This window comes from Misgurnus anguillicaudatus, unplaced genomic scaffold (assembly GCF_027580225.2).
Source record: "Misgurnus anguillicaudatus unplaced genomic scaffold, ASM2758022v2 HiC_scaffold_28, whole genome shotgun sequence".
NCBI lineage: Eukaryota > Metazoa > Chordata > Actinopteri > Cypriniformes > Cobitidae > Misgurnus > Misgurnus anguillicaudatus.
Genome location: NW_027395278.1, coordinates 823,031 through 843,643, shown reverse-complemented (window position 1 = coordinate 843,643; position 20,613 = coordinate 823,031). Strand labels below are relative to the sequence as shown.

General features: G+C 38.9%; 1 protein-coding gene across 6 annotated transcripts in view; it reads left to right on the top strand.

Moving 5' to 3' along the window:
* Window positions 1-20,613, top strand: part of LOC129418085 (kinase D-interacting substrate of 220 kDa B) — an 86,476-nt gene that overhangs the window by 42,955 nt on the left and 22,908 nt on the right. For all 6 annotated transcript variants that reach the window (XM_073864902.1, XM_073864898.1, XM_073864901.1 and 3 more), the window contains exon 23: window positions 17,228-17,406. In XM_073864902.1, the coding sequence (XP_073721003.1) occupies window positions 17,228-17,406 (179 nt within the window). The remainder of the gene's footprint in view (window positions 1-17,227; window positions 17,407-20,613) is intronic.

The window sequence follows — 20,613 nt, the reverse complement described above, 5'->3', positions numbered from 1 at the left end:
ATTTATAACACTTACACCATCCAATATGTTTTTTTTCATCAGCAGAACAACAAAGACGATATTTTGCAGAAACCCCAGTGCTCCGTCATGCAAGTCAACAGATCCGCACACTTTAAGAGCTAAAGCATATATATTCAATACAACAGTAATCCCCCATAACTCTGTGTGACACTGACGTCTTGTGAAGCAAATCAATCAGTTTTTGCAAGAAACTGAACGTTATTTACAACACTATTAGCATGAATGCCAAAGCAGGAAGCGCGCTTTACGTTCGAGGCGATCTCTTCCACTGATGGCGTTTGGTGGCTGTTGGATGTATGGATGTTGGTCTCTCTGCGCCACCTATAGAGCGGGAGCGTGAAGCGCACTTCCTGCTTGGCAAAAGCTCTGCATTAAAGCTGTAAAATATTTATATATATATATTCGAATCTCAAAACTGAAAATCAAATGTCAACCCACGGAACGAATATTCGAATATTCTGGTCCAGCCCTACAAATATGGGAAAAATTTCTTCCGAGAGAAACCGAGCGAAAAAACTACAACCACATGTAAATAGACCCTTTTCTGTTTCCCGGCGGCGGAGTGATATATCAGCGAGCAATAAGTCTTCCAGAGAAGTCAATGGAATTTTACAAAATGCCAAATAAAACACGACAGAAACTGTATTTCGCTACACAACTTGTTTTTAATCATCAACAAACACCACAAACCAATCGGTGAGTAGCACAGTTTTAAAAATGAACGTTAAGTGTTGTTTTAATGACATGTTTGTGCATGGCCATTGACTTCCATTCTGAAGCAGTCAAGAGACGCTTCTAAACGAGTCAAAAACTCAAGACACGACCCATTGTCAAAATTTCTGTGTCCATCACTGTAGTTCATCCAAAACAAACCAGAAATGAGACTCAAAGTGTTAAATACCGGAATTATCCTTTAAGCGAAAACTTTATAGACTCACTGTGTACATTGCAGTTTCCAGACTCACAGAATTACAGACAGCAGTATAGTAATAATTCGTAAAAAATCCATGTCCGTGAGTCCATGTCTGGTCATCTTGAATTTTTTTTTGGAGACAAAAATTAGGATCTGATGTTTTTTTGCTTTATAATACGAGTGTGCGCTGCATGGCGTCAGACTTAACAAGACTAAGTTTAAACTTTAAAGTTTTTACGAAATTTATAGCAGTTTAAATTTATTGTAATAAATAAAAATAATATAGTATTATTTTATACATAAAATTATCAAAATTAGGTTTGTGTTGGTTTGCTGTGAGGTTTGCTGCATACTCTTGTCACAAGTTAATAAATTACAGTCACTGCATTATTATTAAATGGTTTTAAAATATGAAAACTACATTCTTAGACCTTTCAAACAATATATAGTTTTTCGTGATAGATTAACATTTACATGCAAAATATTGAAGTAAACTCAGGTGTCCTGCTCACGGGACAGCACAAGTTAATGGGTTAATGTTCATTTAACTTTGAACAAACTTTTGCCAGTAAATATCATACATTTTAATCTACAGTAAGTTACTGGCAAAAAGCTGTCAGTAATACTGTTGTTTCTACAGATTTTTTTTTAAGTGACCTTTGATGTACTAATATGCACCCTTTAGGTACAAATGTACTTTTTGAAAAAAAAGGTACCGTCCCAATGACAGCTTCTGTACCTTTATTTACGAGAGTGTATTAAGATGGACCTATCAGAAGCAATAATTTACTTTGATGTAACTACTTCGAAATGTTAATAGCTTGCTAACACAAACATCTGAAGGTAACTCCGTTGCTCCCCTTGGGTACTAAGGTTTGTTATCGCCACATCAACGCATAAAAGCACATCATGTACGACTGCGTGCTTGCAATTCATTCGCCAGGGATTTGAGAACTTGCACAGATTGTTTCTGGTTTAATACAACACAAATGAGTGTTACCTCTTATATTGCCTGTAGTATGGAAACAACTGTCTGGTCTCAAAGCGAGCCAGTCCTTTAATCTGCACCAGAATGTGAATAATCTGTTAATAACATCAGCTTGTTTTATGATTAACATGGAGACTTTGCAGGCTAAAGTAATCCGTCCAAGCAGCGTAACACAAAGATTACTTTGTCCTTAAGGTACACTGGGTTGTTTCACACTTTTATTAACCACCTAAACCAGACACAGTGCATGTGGATGTGTACAAGTGTTTCCTGCACGGCTATCTACAGCACCACAGCAAATAAATGTTGTGTCTGTAGTTTGACTTGAATGCAGATGAGATAAAAAAAATGTGATACATATAAGAAATAAATAGCAAGCTTTTCTATTCTCTGTCATTGTTGTCCAATTCACAAATAGCTATTTTTTTAATAAATACATTTTCTGAACGTCTTTGTGCTTTCTATAGTAGATAGAAAGAAAAAGTACAGTCATCCTGTTCAGATGGTATAAAACTGTCAGAGTTTTTTAAGTCTGTGTATATTTCTTAAAGGAAAAATACAAATTACTCCTAGTAGACTGACGCCTCCTTGCCAACAGCATTTAGTCAAATTGCAAGGAAAATGTTTAGCAAATTGCGTTTCTGCCAAACTTCTGCTCTTTTCTCTGTTACACTCTTTCAATCTTTTTGACTTGTAGTTCAGACTTGAAGAAACAGGATCTTGCATGTTTGTGACTAGTTATCATATGTGACTTTCGTCGCGAGACACGCAAGAACCAATGAGATTGACTGTGCCGCTGTATTTGAACTTATTACACTGATGTGTATGCTTCTATCCACCTTACCCCCCAGTCACATTAGCTACAAGCGACAGAGACAGAGTGACAGGCTACCATTCATTTTCAATGGAAGTGGCCATTTGCCAGCGACAAGCAACGAGCTCGCCGCTGCGCGAGCAAGGCGGGCCAAAATAGACAAGCAGGCTATTTTATGCAAATGCTGAGCGATGCGACAAAGCGACTGCCAATCAGAGTGAAGGAGCAGCGTGACGTAGGTCTGTGGTCGAGTCTGAAAAAAATAATTCAAGATGGCGGAAAATGCGTATTTATGTATACATCTGATAAGTTTGGCATTTTATCTCATATATTTTGTTACTTTTATCGAGAAATAAATACTTTTAAATCCAAAAACACCATTCTTGTAACTTAACAATACCTCTAAAGTGACTTTTGATACCGCTTTGAGAAACTACCCAAGGAACGCCCATCAAGCGAGTGCGTGTCGCTCGGTGTCGTTCACTTTTGTAGCTAATGTGACTGTAGGGTTATTCCTGACGTAAATGCGTGCTTCGCCATCTTTGAGCTCATATGGGTAAAACTTTCAGTGAGCCACTACAGCTATTGGTAGACCTATTGCGAGGGATAGGAGTTTGCCGTTTTGACTGCACTTTAAAAAATACTTTGCTGCCTTAAAATTTTTTGTTGAATCAACTTGGATTTACAAGTCATTTCAACTTACTATTATTTATCTTGACTAGAGATGAGTTGTTACAACTACAGGTGAGTTGTTATAACTTATAAATTTAAGTTGACTTTTCTCAACTATATTTTATAAGTTGTGACAGCTAATCTCTGTTGACATGACTTGTAAATCTGAGTTGATTTAACAAAATTTTTTAAGGGAGCATAGTTTTTTTACAGTGTGGCATTTTAATGCTTATTATGAAATCCAGAAAGACGTGTGCAGTTAGGGGTTGCCATATTAACTGAAACAAACGCAGTAAATGTCTACAAAACATTTGTTTTAACTATAATACATGCACAAGAGCTAAATGTGTATGTGTCGCACGTGCATCTATTAACTGTATCCACACCAGTGGCGGCTCGTGACTGCACTTCCGAGGATGCGCTAATTCAAAATAAGTGTTCGGATTGTCACGTGTGTGGTTCCCTTTTCCAAAATATGTGTCATGCGTGTGGAGAGATCCTGTGTGCATCACATGTTTTGTCAAAATAAGTGCCTGCTGGAGACACGTCAAAACCGTTTATGATAAAAGAGACGCTCACGTTCCCTAAATACACGCAACACACTCCCTTAACAGTAAACTCTGATTACGCATGAGATGTGCGAGTATCTGGCACACGCGAGCGTCTCCTTTCAAGTTCAAGTTCAAGTAGGCACTTATTTTGGCATGACACGTGATGCACACACGATCTCTCAAAGAGCAGAACACATATTTTGAAATGACGAACCACACACATGACAAGCTACATACATGTTGTGACGAACTTCGCATTGTGCGCTTCAAAAAAAGACGTCACCAGCCGCCACTGATCCACACATCCATCCAGTAAAACCTTTAATAGAAACTGACAATAAACAATCAATACAATAATTATTCAAAAACTACTAATATTATGCTGATAAAACAACCCAGTATCACAAAATTGCGTGACTATTACACGCATGGACCAGCGTGACAATGTCACGCTTTGCCGCGTTTGAGCGTGAGCATGTCACGCTTTCTGTTTGTGTCACTGTCACGTATTGGTTACTCAACTTTTTTGTCCTAATTTCTTACCATTGTCGCTTCGGTTTAGGGTTAGATTTACATAAAATGACACCCTTACCTAAACAAACTCTAACCCGTCAGGTGACAATTGGTTAAAGTTTAGAAAATATAAAAGAATAAGTATTGTATCTTTTTATTTTATAAACCAATACTTAAAGTGACAAATACTTAAAGTGACATATAACACAAGCACCAAATCTAACCCTAAACCGAAGCGACAATGGTTTGAAAATAGGACAAAAAAGTTGAGTAACCAATACGTGACACAAACAGAAAAGCGTGACATGCTCACGCTCAAACGCGGCAAAGCGTGACATTGTCACGCTGGTCCATGCGTGAAATAGTCACGCAATTTCGTGATATAGGGTTGGATAAAAATATGCTGATTTAGCTGGTTTATTTATTCTGCTTCTATATATTACTACAAAATGAGATTACAGTACAGAATATATAGCCTATGACATAAACTGCTTATAAGTTAATGTTTATAATAGTTTGTGATGTGTTTTCGAGTAACGTTACTTTTGTTATGTTTTAAATTATTATTTTTTAAATAAGCAAATAATTATATAAGCTCATGTCTTATCTACTGCATAATAGTATTTCCATAAAACGAAAACAATACTGAATACATGTAATAGGAGTTTAATATGTTTATTATGGTTTGTTTAAATACCTTACAATGTGTTGAATGAGAAGAATAAGTTAGTGTTGCTGTCGGATCGCGTGAAGCTTGATGTGTCGCCATAAAAACTCAAAGAAGTCGATAAAAAATTGCAGTTTAAAGAAAACCTCACACCAGGGACAGTTGTGACATTTTAAACCATCACCTGAAAAGGTTAAAAACAAGAAGTCTCTGTATATTTGCACCTAAAGAGTTCATGTTAGTGCATAACGGGGACATAATTGTAACAAAGAGAGCTTATTAGTACCTGCAAGATGCATATTAGTATCTCAAAGATACATATTGGTTTGGTTCCAAAACGCAAAAAATCCGTTTAGACTAATTTTGGTAAAAATGTGTTTTCTATACCAAGAAATTGACCAGATAAAAACTACTATTTTCTTTTACAAACTTTCACATAGCATCTTTAGGTTATAATAACATTAAAAATTCGAATCCATAATTTGATTTTCAAAGATTTATTATAAAAAATGATAATTTTTTCAGCAAAATGCTATAAATCTATTGAATCAATATATAAATGTGCATTCATCTTTGCCATGTTATATTCATTTAGTTGACTAGTGGTACACACTGATTAAAAAGCATTAATGGCATTAATCAAAACACTTACTTTGTCATATTAAGAACAATGTCATTGCTGCTATCATTCTTGGGATGTCGTCGCTGAACATTTTTGACAGCGATCAGCTGTAAAATGTTTTGGTCCTGCTCGATTTTCCATGACTTAAAGTAAAATAATGGAAAGTTTTCATAAGATGTGCCTTTCGCATAAATTATTCGATTTTGATGGCTTACGTGTCTTCCTCGCCACAGAAAACCACCACAGGTTTAACAATGCCATCAAAAGTATTATTTTGTTTTTGTTTATTTGTTGATCACGAAGTACAAAGTAGATGAGGAAAACTAGGATTCTGTGTGTATTCAAAGCGCTGCCATTGTTGTGTACAATGTGTGTGAAATGGTGCGCTGTGATTTGTTGAGTGGATTTATTGCATTCTGCAGAGAAGGAGGACTGCCGTTTGTCGCGTTTTGAAAAAAGGGAGAAAAGATGACAGAATAACACTGCGGATATTGGATTTTACGTAAAATGATGAATTGACTTTTTAATACTGAGTCTGACCTGACACAATACTGATTTTGATGAGACGTCACTGGGGCGGTACCCTTTAAAAAGTCCAGGTTTCATATTCATATTCAAGTGTTCATATTAGTACCTCAGAGGCACATAGCTTATTAGTACTTCAAAGATATATATATATGGGACCAAATTAATACATATATGTATCTAATGGTACACATTAGGACCTTTTAAAGGGTACAGCCCCAGTGACAGCTGGGGTGCATATTTCCACCATTTTTTTTTTGTACAGTAAGGGTGAGTAAATTATGTGAGAATTTTCCTATTTGGGTAAACTATTTCTTTAATGGTCTCCCCTCTGTATGTTTGTAAAACCATGAGTCACGGATGTTTTTGGGTCTTTGTGGCTATTATTTCAGGTTTAGAATGTCTCATAGTGAAACTCATTCTGGCCATTTCGCCATAAAAAAGAAAGCAGACGGAAGTCCAAATGGAGGGAGAGAAAAAGAGACAAATGTTCTGGTGCCCATGATCTGTATTCAACTTTTTGAGCAGAGTCAGGTCCACTGAGAGTTTATTTATGGCTCTTTGCTCCGGTTTTCGCTTGTTACGAGGTGTGGCCCGCCGAGCCGGTTCTGTTCCGACATCTGGTGTCCGGCATGTGCCAGGACGGTATGACAGAACCCGAGTGGGCCGGGTAACATGCCCAGTAGCCCCTTATCAGTCGGCTCTGGCCCGGTAACATATGTCCCCTACCCCCCTGCTCTGAAAGGGGCCCTTGTTAATTAACCCAACAGGAGAGTTGGCGTAGCGTGCTGCTCCGGCTCAGCCAATCGGCGGGGAGACCGAATGTGAGAGCGTAGGAACGAGGACACGCCCCCTCACCTTTCCATCCACACTTCCCTCACCTCTCTCTCTCAGTCTCCTTCAGCACCGCAGCAACGTGCCAACTCTGTGTGACATTCACCGGTGGAAAAAGTGCACGAAAAGCCTTCCGCTTTCAAAAGCCTTGTCCCTCTCACAATGCTTCCTGTCACAATGCTCGGCTTATTCATTGTGGGAACAATTGCCTCTCAGTGCTGGCTTCCAAATCCAGGATTTGCGGCGATTTCACCGAAACTTTCTAACTAATGACACTCGAAGTGAATACGTGGAAGGCTATTGGAGCTAATTAGACAGGCTCTTCTCCCAAGTACTGAAACATTAAGATGACATATCGTTCATTCAGGATTACTTTAATTGGTACAATTATTGTAATTTTAGTCGCAATTACGCTCAACGATAAAAGCCCCTTCTGAAGCGCATTTATGTGATTTTCCTTTATGTGAAAAGCCTAATAAGCCTTTAAATAATTCTTCTCCAAAGCAGACGGCTTCCTTTATTCTGCTCTTTTGAACCTCTTGCTTTTGAGTTGGGACTTCTCGCTTTCCTGTCGGCTCCGCGTTGACGATTTGTATTTTTGTCACGTACCATTCTTGTCTCCGGCATCTCGTTGTGCCACTAACAACCCTGAGGTGTTTTCTTCTCTGCTCTTGGAGGGAAGCTATTGTCTACGAACCTGATGCTTCAAGAACTCTTCGGTGGACGAGGTAAACTACTGTAAGTAATTTAAAAGTGCAGCCTCTATTTGCCAAGATGCCCACAGGCCCTCAAAATCATTAGGCTCTTGAAAATCGCATCTATGTCATCTATTTTCTAGGATAGAAAGTGCATTTATTGGGGGCACAAAGTGACCTTGTGACGGCTGAGATGAGTTTGAAACTAGGGAAGAGGCTGAGGGACTTAAGGGTACTCTGATGCTTTTCGGATTGCTGCTGTAATGGTCTATCGAGCCATTTTCTGGCCCATTATTGCGAATAAAGGAAAAGCCATCATGCCAGCTCACAAGTTTCAAGGCCCATTAATTTTTCTTTAACCATTCCAGCGGATTGAAAGCATTGACATACAGAACTCTTAAGGTGTTATGTCAGCAAATCCGAGGTGCTGAGATTGGCTGGGGAAAACGTGGGTGTAAAAACAAAAGAATGTACTCAATAACCTGTCAGACGTGCGGTTAAGACTGGAAGTCGCACGTGATGAAAGATGGAGTATTACCAACAGCTTTGCACAAAGAGCAGAAATGGGCCTGTTTAAGCCCTTAAGGTCCTAACAACCATCCTGGAACAAAAAGATCTCATAGATTGACTATATAAAGGGTGAGGAATAAAACACAAGACGTAGGATAAATAGCATCACCTGTAAACCGGGGATTCATGGATGATGGGCTGCCGAATTAGCTTTGGTAAGGGATTTTATGAAGTATTACACTCGTCATCATCATAGTCTATTGAGATTGATCTTCATGTAATGGTCATTTCTAGATTGTTCCTTACTGTTTTTGTTATAGTTTATGGAAGGTGAATGTATCCCTGTCTTGGCTGAGGACACAGAACATACTTTATTATTTTGAAGGATGTGATTGAAATAAATCTGCTCTAGATGTTTGACCCATGGTTGTATAAAAATAGAAAATCGTCATATTGACCATGTTCCTCAAACTACTAAACTACTGCTAAAATTCCTCTTTCTGTTTCCTGTGAAGCTTTCAGTAACAAACATCATTTGACATCTTTCCATTGTGTTCCAGTTGGGACAGGTCTCAGCTTTCATGAATTAAAAAAATAAATCAGATAGTTGTTGTTTTTTGGGCCAGACGCATTTATTTACAGATGGGTATACTTATTATGGCCTGCCAGTTTAGTAAGTTTTGCTATACTTCAGTTTCTTGGTTAACATTGTTCAGTCCATTTTGATTGAACTGAACAACAATAGACGTTTTGATAGAAATGGATACAGAAGTTTAACCCAAACCCCAAGACCCAATCAGATCTCAAATAATTAAAAAAAACTTGGAAAAACTCTAGCATCTTAAATATATATGAGGGGGCAAGTTCACCTAAACATTTTAAACGCGGCTGAAACGCCAGGCGGATGCTGACTGTAGGTGCTTTCCAGCGTTTTTTTTAAACTAAGCACTTTGGTTGCTATGATTCTGTACTTATGTTTTGTTTATCAGTTGTTGAACGATGCGCCGGTTGGTTGTTGTGATATTTGTCCCACCCCTCCTCCACTGTGATTGGACGGCCGAGTGAGAAGTGACATTGATGAGCTAAGTGTTTCACCCATTGACTGTAAAAAAATATTAATGTAGTGTCCGTGACATCACCCATTGGTTTGTGAAAAGTGTTTTTGAAGCTTAAAGTAGGCTTGCCTGCCGTCACCATCTTGGCCGCGCTTCACCCGCAAATAACCGAAAATGGGTAAAGAGGCGGGACATGGGTGAAGCTGAGGTGGCTGGTTGCTGAAACCACACCTGCCTAGATCGATTCTCTAGATCTGTTCAACCGACACTCAAGTGGCCACGCCCTTAATTATGCAGAACTTTAAGGCTTCATATAATTTAAACGGACGAGTTACAAAAATATTCACCCCCCTCATAGTTGTCATGAAGGGCAAAATTAGCTATATAGACCAAAAACACTTTTTGTACCAGGCTGTAAACATATTATTTTCTACTGTAAAGTTGGGCATTTTAACATGGAGGTCAATGGGAATTGTCTCGCTTTTGGAGCCTGCCTCTAGTGGCCAGTCGATGAATTGCAGTTTAAGTCACTTCTGTATTGGCTTCATTGTAGAGATTGAAAGATTGCCCCTCGGTTTCACCCAAAGTTGAACATTTTTCAACTCTGGGCACTTAGCACTGATGAACCCAACTCGTTGGGTGGGTTGTTTTAACCCATTTTTTTATTAGATTTAAACATTTTCTGGGTGAATTTAACCCAACGGCTGTGTTTGTTCATTTTTTAGGCCCGTGGTTTTCAAACTGGGGGCCCCAGTTTTATGACATTTCATGAAATACATTAATATATCATGAATTCTTTGTAATTAAACCTAAAAAATAAGGCTACTAATCAAAAGCACTACTTTTTTGTATAATTTAATGTTGAGTTTTAGAACAGTTTTTTTGTCACAGATTTTCTTTGGGGGGGCGCGAGGGGAATGCACCGTACACAAGGGGGGCCACACGCTGAAAAAGTTTGGGAACCACTGTTTTAGCCAACATTGGGTTAAAAATAACCCACAATTGTAGCATATTCAAGTAGCCCCCATTTGCATATTTTCTAGTAAAATTACATTTAACAAATGTAATAAAATATTTAATATTTAATAAAATAAAAAAAAAACACAATTGTATATTCTAGTAAAATTCAATTGAACAAATTTAAGAAAATATTTCAGAAATTAAATCAAATAACAATACAATTTATCTTCTTGTAAAATAATGAATATGTTTGCAAAATTATATTCATGTTTATATTCTATATTATAATCAAATTACCATACCCACCAAGCACATCTGTCAATTCCAGGTATAAGTCGGCACACCAGAGGCAAACATGCTTTAGTTGTCTGCTTGAATGAGCGCCTGGCAGCTCTCTACCAGGGGGGCACTGATGGATGCCATAACTTCTCTTGCCAACCCCCCAGTCCCATCTCTTTTAGCACCCCACTGGCCGACACCACCCACCCATCATATGGAACATGTCGACTTGAGCTGCTGACGGCAACTGTTGTTCTTTTCATGGCGGTAACATTGACTCTCCTTATGTTGCTCAGATTATAAATTTCTGTTTGTATTTTGCCTCTCTGGGCACCTTATGGAAGGGATGGGTGGAACTGATGCGTTTTGGCCTCATTAAAAGTGCCCCTAAACTGTCCACACAAGGGTGGCTGTATGCAAAGTCAAGTGCCACATTCAGTTCCCGGCCAAAGGGGAAATAGTGGGAGAATTATGCTCTTTCCCGTCAGCTGCCGTGTGTGGGAGTCTTTGAAAAAGAAGAAGAGGAGGAAGAAAAAAGAGCTAAGCTTTGAGATCGATTAGCATTTGGATAAACCCAGCGAGAATCCTCTCAAGAGCCCAATATAGAAGGCGGCCGCCCCGCAAGCCCGAACGACGCAACACGGCCCAAGTCAATAGAGCTATTGTTTGAAGTGACTTTTTGGTGTTTTTGATGTTCTTTTTCTTTGTGTGTACATTTAAAATCTTGAATGGCACAGTTTAACTACCCTTGATCCCAGTGCTTCCATTAAAAGATGAATGATAGCACTTTATTTCCATTTGCAATTTACCCTTGTAGAAAAGGCCTAGAATGTCAAAAGTAATTGCTAAACAAATCACTTGATGTTCAAGCAAACGTTTTTTTCCCCACCAACTTCAAAAGCAGTTGTTATAAAGAGAAGTAAAGGTTGTGTAAGGCTGAAGAAAGCTTTGCCCTTCCTGTGGTGCGATGTTACATATACACAGTGTTTCCCACAGGATTTTGAGAGACTGTGGTGGTGATGACATCACCCACTAATTAGCATATATGTGACGTCATCATGTCGTGTTTGCGTTTGATCTAGTGTTGGCACCTGAAATATGTTTTACTTCTACTCTTTGATCTGTATTTGATCTTATATATCAAATTATATTTTAAGCCGAATTAAGCTGTTTTAAATGGTGAAATAAAATGTTAATGGGAATCATGAAAATTCTATTTGTGGGGGCCAGTGTTGATTCTGTGGTGGGCCACCACAAATAAATCAATGTATGGGAAACACTGTATACATGTGTGTGCATATACAGCACAAATGCTACCACTTAGCTGTGATGCTAATGCGGGTGATGTAAGTTTAAGTCTGGCCCCCTCTCAATCCTTTTCTCATCTCTCTCATGTAAACCAATAAAAATGAAACCTTCCCCAACACATTGATTTGTCTATTTAAGAGCGAAAATTTCCCTGAAGGCCTGCAGATGTGTCTCTGCCTCCTCGTCTGGTTCGTTTTGTTTTAGCCAGTCATTGGAATGACATCGTCATTCTGGTGTGTTTATGGATGCCTTGAATGTTTCAGTCTTAGTGTTGTGTTTGGACGTGGGCTGCGTCGGGTGTTTGCGCTGTCTCGCTGCACGCCAGATTAAATACAGTTTTCTCATCTACGGCTCCCTGAATGGTTTCAAATGTATGAGCGCGTCTATTTTTGTATTCCATAAACAAGTAGATGACAAACATCTCTATTTGGAATTACGTAATTACAAACCCATCATTATGGAGGTCTAATTTAAAATTGCTAGTGTGAATAATTGCCATGGTGTAATGGCGACACTGTGAGCGATGCTTACCTTTGCGAAATTTGCCGCCACAATGTTAGGGTGTTGTGGGTGGTTGCCAGGGCATTGCTGTGTGGTTCCTAAAGTCTTCCAAGTGATTTTTAATGTGCTGCTATGAGGTTGCAATGGTGTGCTTTGTGGTTGCTTACTGGCGCAAAGGAGCCAGTCCCCTAGACCATGATATTCAGTTTCTTAGATATGGCTTGGGTTCTTTCTTTTTAAGATTTTTATGGCTAGTTTATTGGAAAAATCTTTTTGAAGCAAGATTCATCCTTCATCTCATTCATTCAATGCATTTTTCTGTGTCAGTCTATTATTGTGGTAAAATCTATTTAGGATTTACCCACCCTTAAACTGCATGTACAACCCAAACTGTGGTTGGCTGCTTAACATCTCTTCCTGTCTAAGTGGGCGGTTCTTGGCCCGAATAAACTGTGTAGCTAGATTTTTGACTTGCGACATTTGGTCTAGTGAGCACCGTAAATTAAGATCATTACCCCAAAACGTCTCTCAGACACATAACTGGAAATGAAAAATTCCTGGACGTTTTTGAATCAAACTTAAAGTCCACATAAAATTTAAATTCAACTTTTTTCAATTTAAATAATACAATATGTTAGACTTAAAGGAAAAAAAAACACAGTTTTTCAATATTTTACTATGTTCTTACCTCAACTTTATGAATTAATACATATGTATCTTTATTCAATGCGTGCACTTCATCTTTGTACAGCACGTTGTGAATGTGTTAGCATTTAGCCTAGCTTCATTCATTCCTTAGGATCCAAACAGGGATAAATTTAGAAGCCCCCAAACACTATGCTTTCCCTATTTAAAGAATGTTACATGAGTAATTACACGAGTAAGTATGGTGGCACAAAATAAAATAAAACTTTACTGTATGGCGGAAGAGCACTCAGTTTGCAGTTTGCTACAACGCACACCAATAACGGGTGCTCCGGTCCAGCGCTATAGCACAAAGCGGATCATATTTGCGAATCTGCACCGAAAACATTGTGGAGGAGATCAAGTTGAAGGTTATTAGTATATAATGGCTTTATATTTTATTTGTTCATCACATTGTCGCTATTGTTAAACTTGAGATGTCTTTAAGTATAGCACATTATTCTAACTACTGTGCTTATTCCGACTATTCCGATTATTCAGGTCAGACTACTATGTCTCATTTTTAAAGCTTGACAGGCCCAGTCTTAAACGTGATAACAGTGTATGCGATACCCATATCGCAGAGTTGCGATAACTTAAAATTATTTTACGTGTCTATCATTTGTGTATTGCGTGTTTAGATTGTCCAAATTAGATCGATCAGAAGGGGCCTTACTAAAATACCCACCTAGTAGGCTTATACTGTTATACTATTGGCTAGACCGCAGGTGCAAAGAGCGGAAAATAAATATGGCAGGTACGCAAAATGGTACGTACATTTTTTAGCCTGAATTAGATTTAAAGGATTAGTCAATTTTCTTAAAAAAAAAAATCCAGATAATTTACTCACAATTATGTCATCCAAAATGTTGATGTCTTTCTTTGTTCAGTTGAGAAGAAATTATGTTTTTTGAGGAAAACATTCCAAGATTTTTCTCATTTTGATGGACTTCAATGGACCCCAATACTTAACAGTTTTAATGCAGTTTAAAATTGCTGTTTCAACGCAGTTTCAAAAGACTCTAAACGATCTCAAACGAGGCATAAGGGTCTTATCTAGCGAAACGATTGTCATTTTTGGCAAGAAAAATAAAAAATATGCACTTTTAAACCACATCTTCTCATCTTCCTCCAGTCCTGTGATGCGCCAGCGCGACCTCACGCAATACATCATTACGTCAAGAGGTCACGGCCCAGTGCTTACAAGTGTGGAAAAAAGATGACCATTCCGACGTTGTTGTATGTGAATGATACTAATTAATGTCTTTGTGTCAGTTTATTGTTTAAAAAGGTCCGCAAATGTGTGTTTCATATATGTAACACGTGCCTTTCCACTTCATTACGCAATTACGTGAGGTCGCGTTGTCGCATCACAGGACCAGAGGAAGACGAGAAGTTGTGGTTTAAAAGTGCATATTTTTCTTGCAATAAATGACAATCATTTTGCTAGATAAGACCCTTATGCCTCATTTGAGATCGTTTAGAGTCCTTTGAAGCTGCGTTGACAAAAAACTGCATTAAAACTGTTAAAGGCGTTCTAAGCGAATCTGCAAGACGTTCGTTTTTGTTGATGTTTGAATTCTTTTCAAACAGACGGAGCGTAGCTAACTCCTCCCCCTCCCCCTCCCTTCCATGCTTTCATGAACGCGCCCAGCCCCCACCCCCAAATCCTTTTTGTCGTTTATTGGCTGGAACACTTTTTGTTTTGTGGTGCTAGGTTTGGCCACTGTGTTTATATTGAAGTTTGTGGAGCCTGGGCTGTCTACAGAGATCGCGTTTTTTACAGTTTGATCAGGGGACAGGCAGCAAGCAGATAGTGAGGAGATGTTTGCTGTATGTAACAAAAAATGTTTTATGATCTAAAACGCGTGAATTCGCTTAGAGCACCTTTAAGTATTGGGGTCCATTAAAGTCCAATAAAATGAGAAAAATCCTGGAATGTTTTCTTCAAAAAACACAATTTCTTCTATACTGGACAAAGAAAGACATCAACATTTTGGATGACATGGTGGTGAGTAAATTATCTAGATTTTTTTTAAGAAAATGGACTAATCTTTTAATTACATCAGAAAAATATGTATTTCCTGTTTATTTCTTCATGATAATTAAATAACTAAATAATTTTTTAAATAGCTAATAAAAATAGCATTTCTCTAAGAATATGATATATCACAAGAAATACTGTTATCGCAACAATCAACAGTAGAACCGCATATTTTCTTAATACCGTGCAGCTCTAAGCCAGGTTTAACTTTTTATATTCTCCAGAAGTCAGCTGATCATGGAAAAATAATCAAATAACATGAGGGTGAATAAATGATGACACCCTGTCCCCATAAAACATGAAAACCAGAATGTGTGTGTGTGTGTGTGTGTGTGTGTGTGGGGGGGGGGGGGGGGGGGGGGGGGTTTGTGTGTGTGTGTGTGTGTTCATAACAGTCTTGTGACAGAGGAAGTTGGTTCTCTGGAGACGCTCTCTTGTCACTGGCTCCTGTTTGTCTGTGAGCATGCTCACACACACACACACAAATAAACAAGCCCAGCTGGATTTCGGAAGAGACACAATCTGCCTGGTTCTGCTTAATCCAGTGCGTGGGAAATAAACCAAACTCTTCTGACCAACACACAACGCCTCTCTGTTGCCTAGCCCTTCTTAAGCAAGACCTGTGTGCGTTAACACTTCTAAGTGGGATCTTTATGTCTGCCATGTCCTTGAGCTCCACCCTAAGTGTGAGACTTTTACCTAATGTCCATCATGTGGAAGGTCAGCTGACTGTTAGCACAGCATCCTGCCCTGGCCCGCTGACACACAGGCCTGCTCTAGCACAGTGTGGGCCTTTGTCCAGTGACTTCAACATCTGCTCTCACACCCGGCCATTCACTCGCCCTCAAACACACACACTTCTTGACCGAAATTGTGAGTCATTTGGTCACCGTCAGTATTTATGCGAGATACAGACATCAGAAGATGGTCTTGAAAATGACATCCTTAAAAATCCATCCCGGTCGAAAATTTTTACATTTGACCCAACAATGGGTTAAAGCAAAACAGCATTTGGGGTTAAAACAACCCAGTATAGGTTGATTTACAACCCAGTGGGTTGGGTTTGTCCCTTTTGACCCAACGCTGGATTGAATTAACGCAAACTCCCAACACAAACAGAAACACACTGCAGTCAAATACACAAATGTGTTGTTAGTGTCTTGCAAACCGATGATGTTTACAAAATTGGCTGGTGTGTCTTATCATTTTTTTGACCTCTGTCAACCGAGTATATTTATTAATACTACATGCAATTTCCATTACAACATGTCTATGTGATAGCTAAGATAGTGGGGTATTATCCGCGGCATAGTCCCACCCCTGGTTAAAGGTCATACGAGTCGTTGTATCATCTCTCTCATGTCCAAATTTTAGCCCTTAAAATCGGATTACTCGAGGCAGTGATATGGGACAGGGCCAAGCGGTGACCTAACCCCGTTCACAGCGCAATCCGCCTTGATCATTATAGAAATAAGGAATCTATTGTGTCCCCTCACCGACCAAAGATTGCAAATAACCATACCACTGGCGCGCCTACCCGAGAGATGTAGGCGTGGGCTGCAGGGCAGATAAAGAGATATGAAGAAATATGGTGCGCGCAAAATGTCTGCGTTCAGCAGAAGCGAATCTTCAGATTTATTTGATAGAAATTCCCACGCTCAATAAGATAAATTGTGATGGGAAACCATTTATCTGAAAGCGCCTGATGTCGGGCTGCAGAAATAACTGCAGAAACCACATATCTTCAGAGATAGCAAGGTTTAAGTGTGTGAGCTTGTGACTTGTAGGTTAGCTTACCACAGCCTAGAGTAGATTTAACATCTATCTACTACTCAAACAACATGAACGTAAATTCATATATTATGATATTCATATAATTTTAAAGAATGTTGTTCATTATTTTATGTCAAAAAGGACCTTAGTTGGGTTTTCACATGTAGGGTTTTTATATTTTGTTTAAAAACATTGAATAAAACGAGGAATGCACTGCTGAATCATTTTAACCCCAATTTTTTAGTTCCTGTACTTATTTCTAGATTATTCTGTATGTTAATAATGCACCTCATTGCAGGATCTCTAAAAACATCCCCACCACTAAAGATGTGGAGCCGCTGCTGGAAATCGATGGTGATATTCGCAGTTTCGAGGTGTTTCTTTCCTCGCACGCGCCTGTTCTTACTGCTCGTGATGTGGAGATGTTTCTGCCTTGCACTGTCAACCTGGACCCCAAACTAAGGGAGATCATTGCAGGTACACAAAAATGAATTGGCATGCACTGTAGACTTCTACAAGCCTATTTTAATGGCTAAAGATTAAGTTTAACCTATACTTTAAAGGGACACTACACTTTTTTTGAAAATAGGCTCATTTTCCAGCTCCCTTACCCCTCGTTCAGACAGCCAGCGACATTATCGCTGTGTGTCGCTTGTCTCTTTCAATGAGGCGTTTCTAAATCTGCTTGTCATAAACAAATGAGTACCATCCACACCAGTAACTGACGAGAGAAGGATGACGTGAACTCCACTGCTTTGTTTCTCATTGGTAGTCGCTCCCGAAAGTCGCTCGACATTTGCATAAAGTTAAACTTTTCTTAACTTTCTCACGTCGCTGGACACACCCATACGGTCGCCAACGGTCACTTTCGCTCGTGCCGCCGGAAGTCGCCAGGTTTCCATTGAAATGAATGAGATCGCGTCGCTCTGCTACTGCTTGTCGTTGGCTGTCTGAATGGGGTGTTATGCTGCGTTTACACCAACCGCGTTAGAGGCGGCAAGTGTGAGTGATTTCAATGTTAAGTCAATGTGAAGAAGCGTTGACGCGCATCTGGAGGTCCCGTGTGTTTTTCACTTTTGAGTCACGTGACGTTTAACGACCCGCCCCGTTTATTTTCCCCCTATAGTAAGATTACCAAATACAAACCGGTAACTCTCTTGATACATGCAACATCAGTCATCCTGCAAACAGACAACCGCATAGCACTTGCCTCTCCCACAAAAAGCCAATTTTGCCTCTGATGCTCGTCAAATGCTTGCATTTTCCGCGCGTCTACTTCGCTCTACACGTGCGAGTGCATTCAAACTGTTCAACTGGTAGACGCGATTTTGACGTCTGAAACGCGGTTGGTGTAAACGCAGCATTAGAGTGAAACATTAGATTTGTACCGTTTTGGAATCCATTGAGCCGATCTCCGGGTCTGGCGGTACCACTTTTAGCATAGCTTAGCACAATCCATTGAATCTGATTAGACCATTAGCATCGAACTAAAAAATAACCAAAGAGTTTCGATATTTTTCCTATTTAAAACTTGACTCTTCTGTAGTTACATTGTGTGCTAAGACTGACGGAAAATAATATTACGCAGCGCCCAAAAATAGTCCCCTTGGTAACTTTCAATAGCTGGGGACTATTTTTGGGCACTGCGTTATATATTTGCGGCTGCTGCACCCATGGTACGGCAGCAAACTCCTTGATTATTACGCTGGAATGAGAGTATAGTCCTAGCCATACCGGCCTAGAAAATCAGAACTTTTAATTTTCCATCGGTCTTAGTACACAATGTAACTACAGAAGAGTCAAGTTTTAAATGGGAAAAGTATCGAAGTTATTTGGTTATTTTTGGGCGCGATGCTAATGGTCTAATCAGATTCAATGAATTATGCTAAGCTATGCTAAAAGTGGTACCGCCAGACCTGGAGATTGGCTGTATGGATTCAAAACGGTAAAAATCAAATGTTTAACTCTAGGGGAGCTGAGCCTATTTTCAAAAAACTGGAGTGTCCATTTAACAGCAGTTAATGAAAGCATTCTTCCACTCTTTCTTAAGGATCATGTGCTTGATTTAGGGATGGGCATTTTCCAGTAATTTGCTATTCGAATATTTAAGCTCATAAAGAACGAATATTCGAATATTCGTTTATTTAAATTATGTTAATTAAGACATGCGTCTTTTGTATTTTTCATTTTGTCATAATTTCACAGAAGGCTTATAATTAGGAAATATCCACAACAAGCTAAACTTATATTCTGTATGTATATGTATGTATGTATTTTTAAGTTGAAAACATTGTAAAAAAATTATATATATATTTAAAATTCTTCTTAAAAAATATCCTACAGAAAAAAAGGCGTTAAAACCCCATGCGGAGCGAAGTCAGTCAGTCAAATCCTTAGTTTCAAGTCGGTCGTTAGTATGAATTCATTACTGTTTGATCTTACATACATTATATTATACCAAATATTATACCCTAACCTGGACTTGCGAAGTTTAAAGTTTGAGGACTTGACGGGCTATCATCATTTAAACCCTTAAACAGACTCCAAATAAGAGCCCGGAGCAAACGAAAAAACGCATCTACATAACCGACTGCTCAGTCGCCATATAAATATCTTCTCAGTTTAGTTTGACATGTATTTGTGAATAAAGAAACCCCCATTTACCCTACCTGCTTCGGTGAAAGCCCGTTCTTCTGACTAGATACAATAATGCCAGTGCTTCGGAGAAAACTCTTCCTCGTGATGATGGTTATCCGATAAAAACAACCGACGGATTGAACAAGATTGAATATCTGTATTTAACATTATTTTACAAATAATGTAAGCTGGCTCGATAGATAATTGTTGACTGTGCAAAGTTTTTTACGTTAGCTTAATTTAACAACATTTCACAAAGACGGAGCTTTGCTTTTAAACTGCCATGTGCAGTTATCTGGTTCATTTTCGAAAGAGCACTGCATAAAATACATGTTCTCCGTTTCATTTCGTTCTCCGTGTCTGTCTCGTTATTAACAAAATAAAGTAGACTTTATAACAGAAAGCTTACAAATCTCAGTCTCATGATGTGTTGATGCGGGCGGCGGAGAAGCACGTTTAATAACACGTGAGCCCTCACGTGAGCCAGTGGCCAAACACGGCGCGCCGCCGACAAACCCGGAGATAAATACATACATTTAAGTATGTAAAAGACAGTATAGATGAAGTGAAAAACATTAAATAAGTCGTAACCCTTTGGTGGCACATTAAAAACAAACAAACATTCGAATAGCATTTTTTAAATTCGAATTATTATTGCCGATCGAATATTCGAATATCCGTGCCCATCCGTAGCTTGATAATTCCCAATAATGTAAATAATCTTTAATGTAAGGTACAGCAAATTAACCCACATGCACACAGTCCTTTGTTTACTTGGTTTATTGCTGTAGATTTCATTTTTAAGAGTCGGAGCTGATATTATCTGATCACATGATCGGTCATCTGTGCTCTGCTTTGAGACGGCAGACGTGGCTTAGTGCAATGTGAAAATGGGCCGGGCTTCACAAAGAAACCTTTATTTGCACAGAGAGATGAGTAAGATCTCCATTGTGTTCTCCTCAGGAAATGAAACATCACTGATGCCCGATGAGCAGCTTGTTTCTGAGTCACCCAGACATTTTATTTTTGTCGGTCTGACTGACTCAG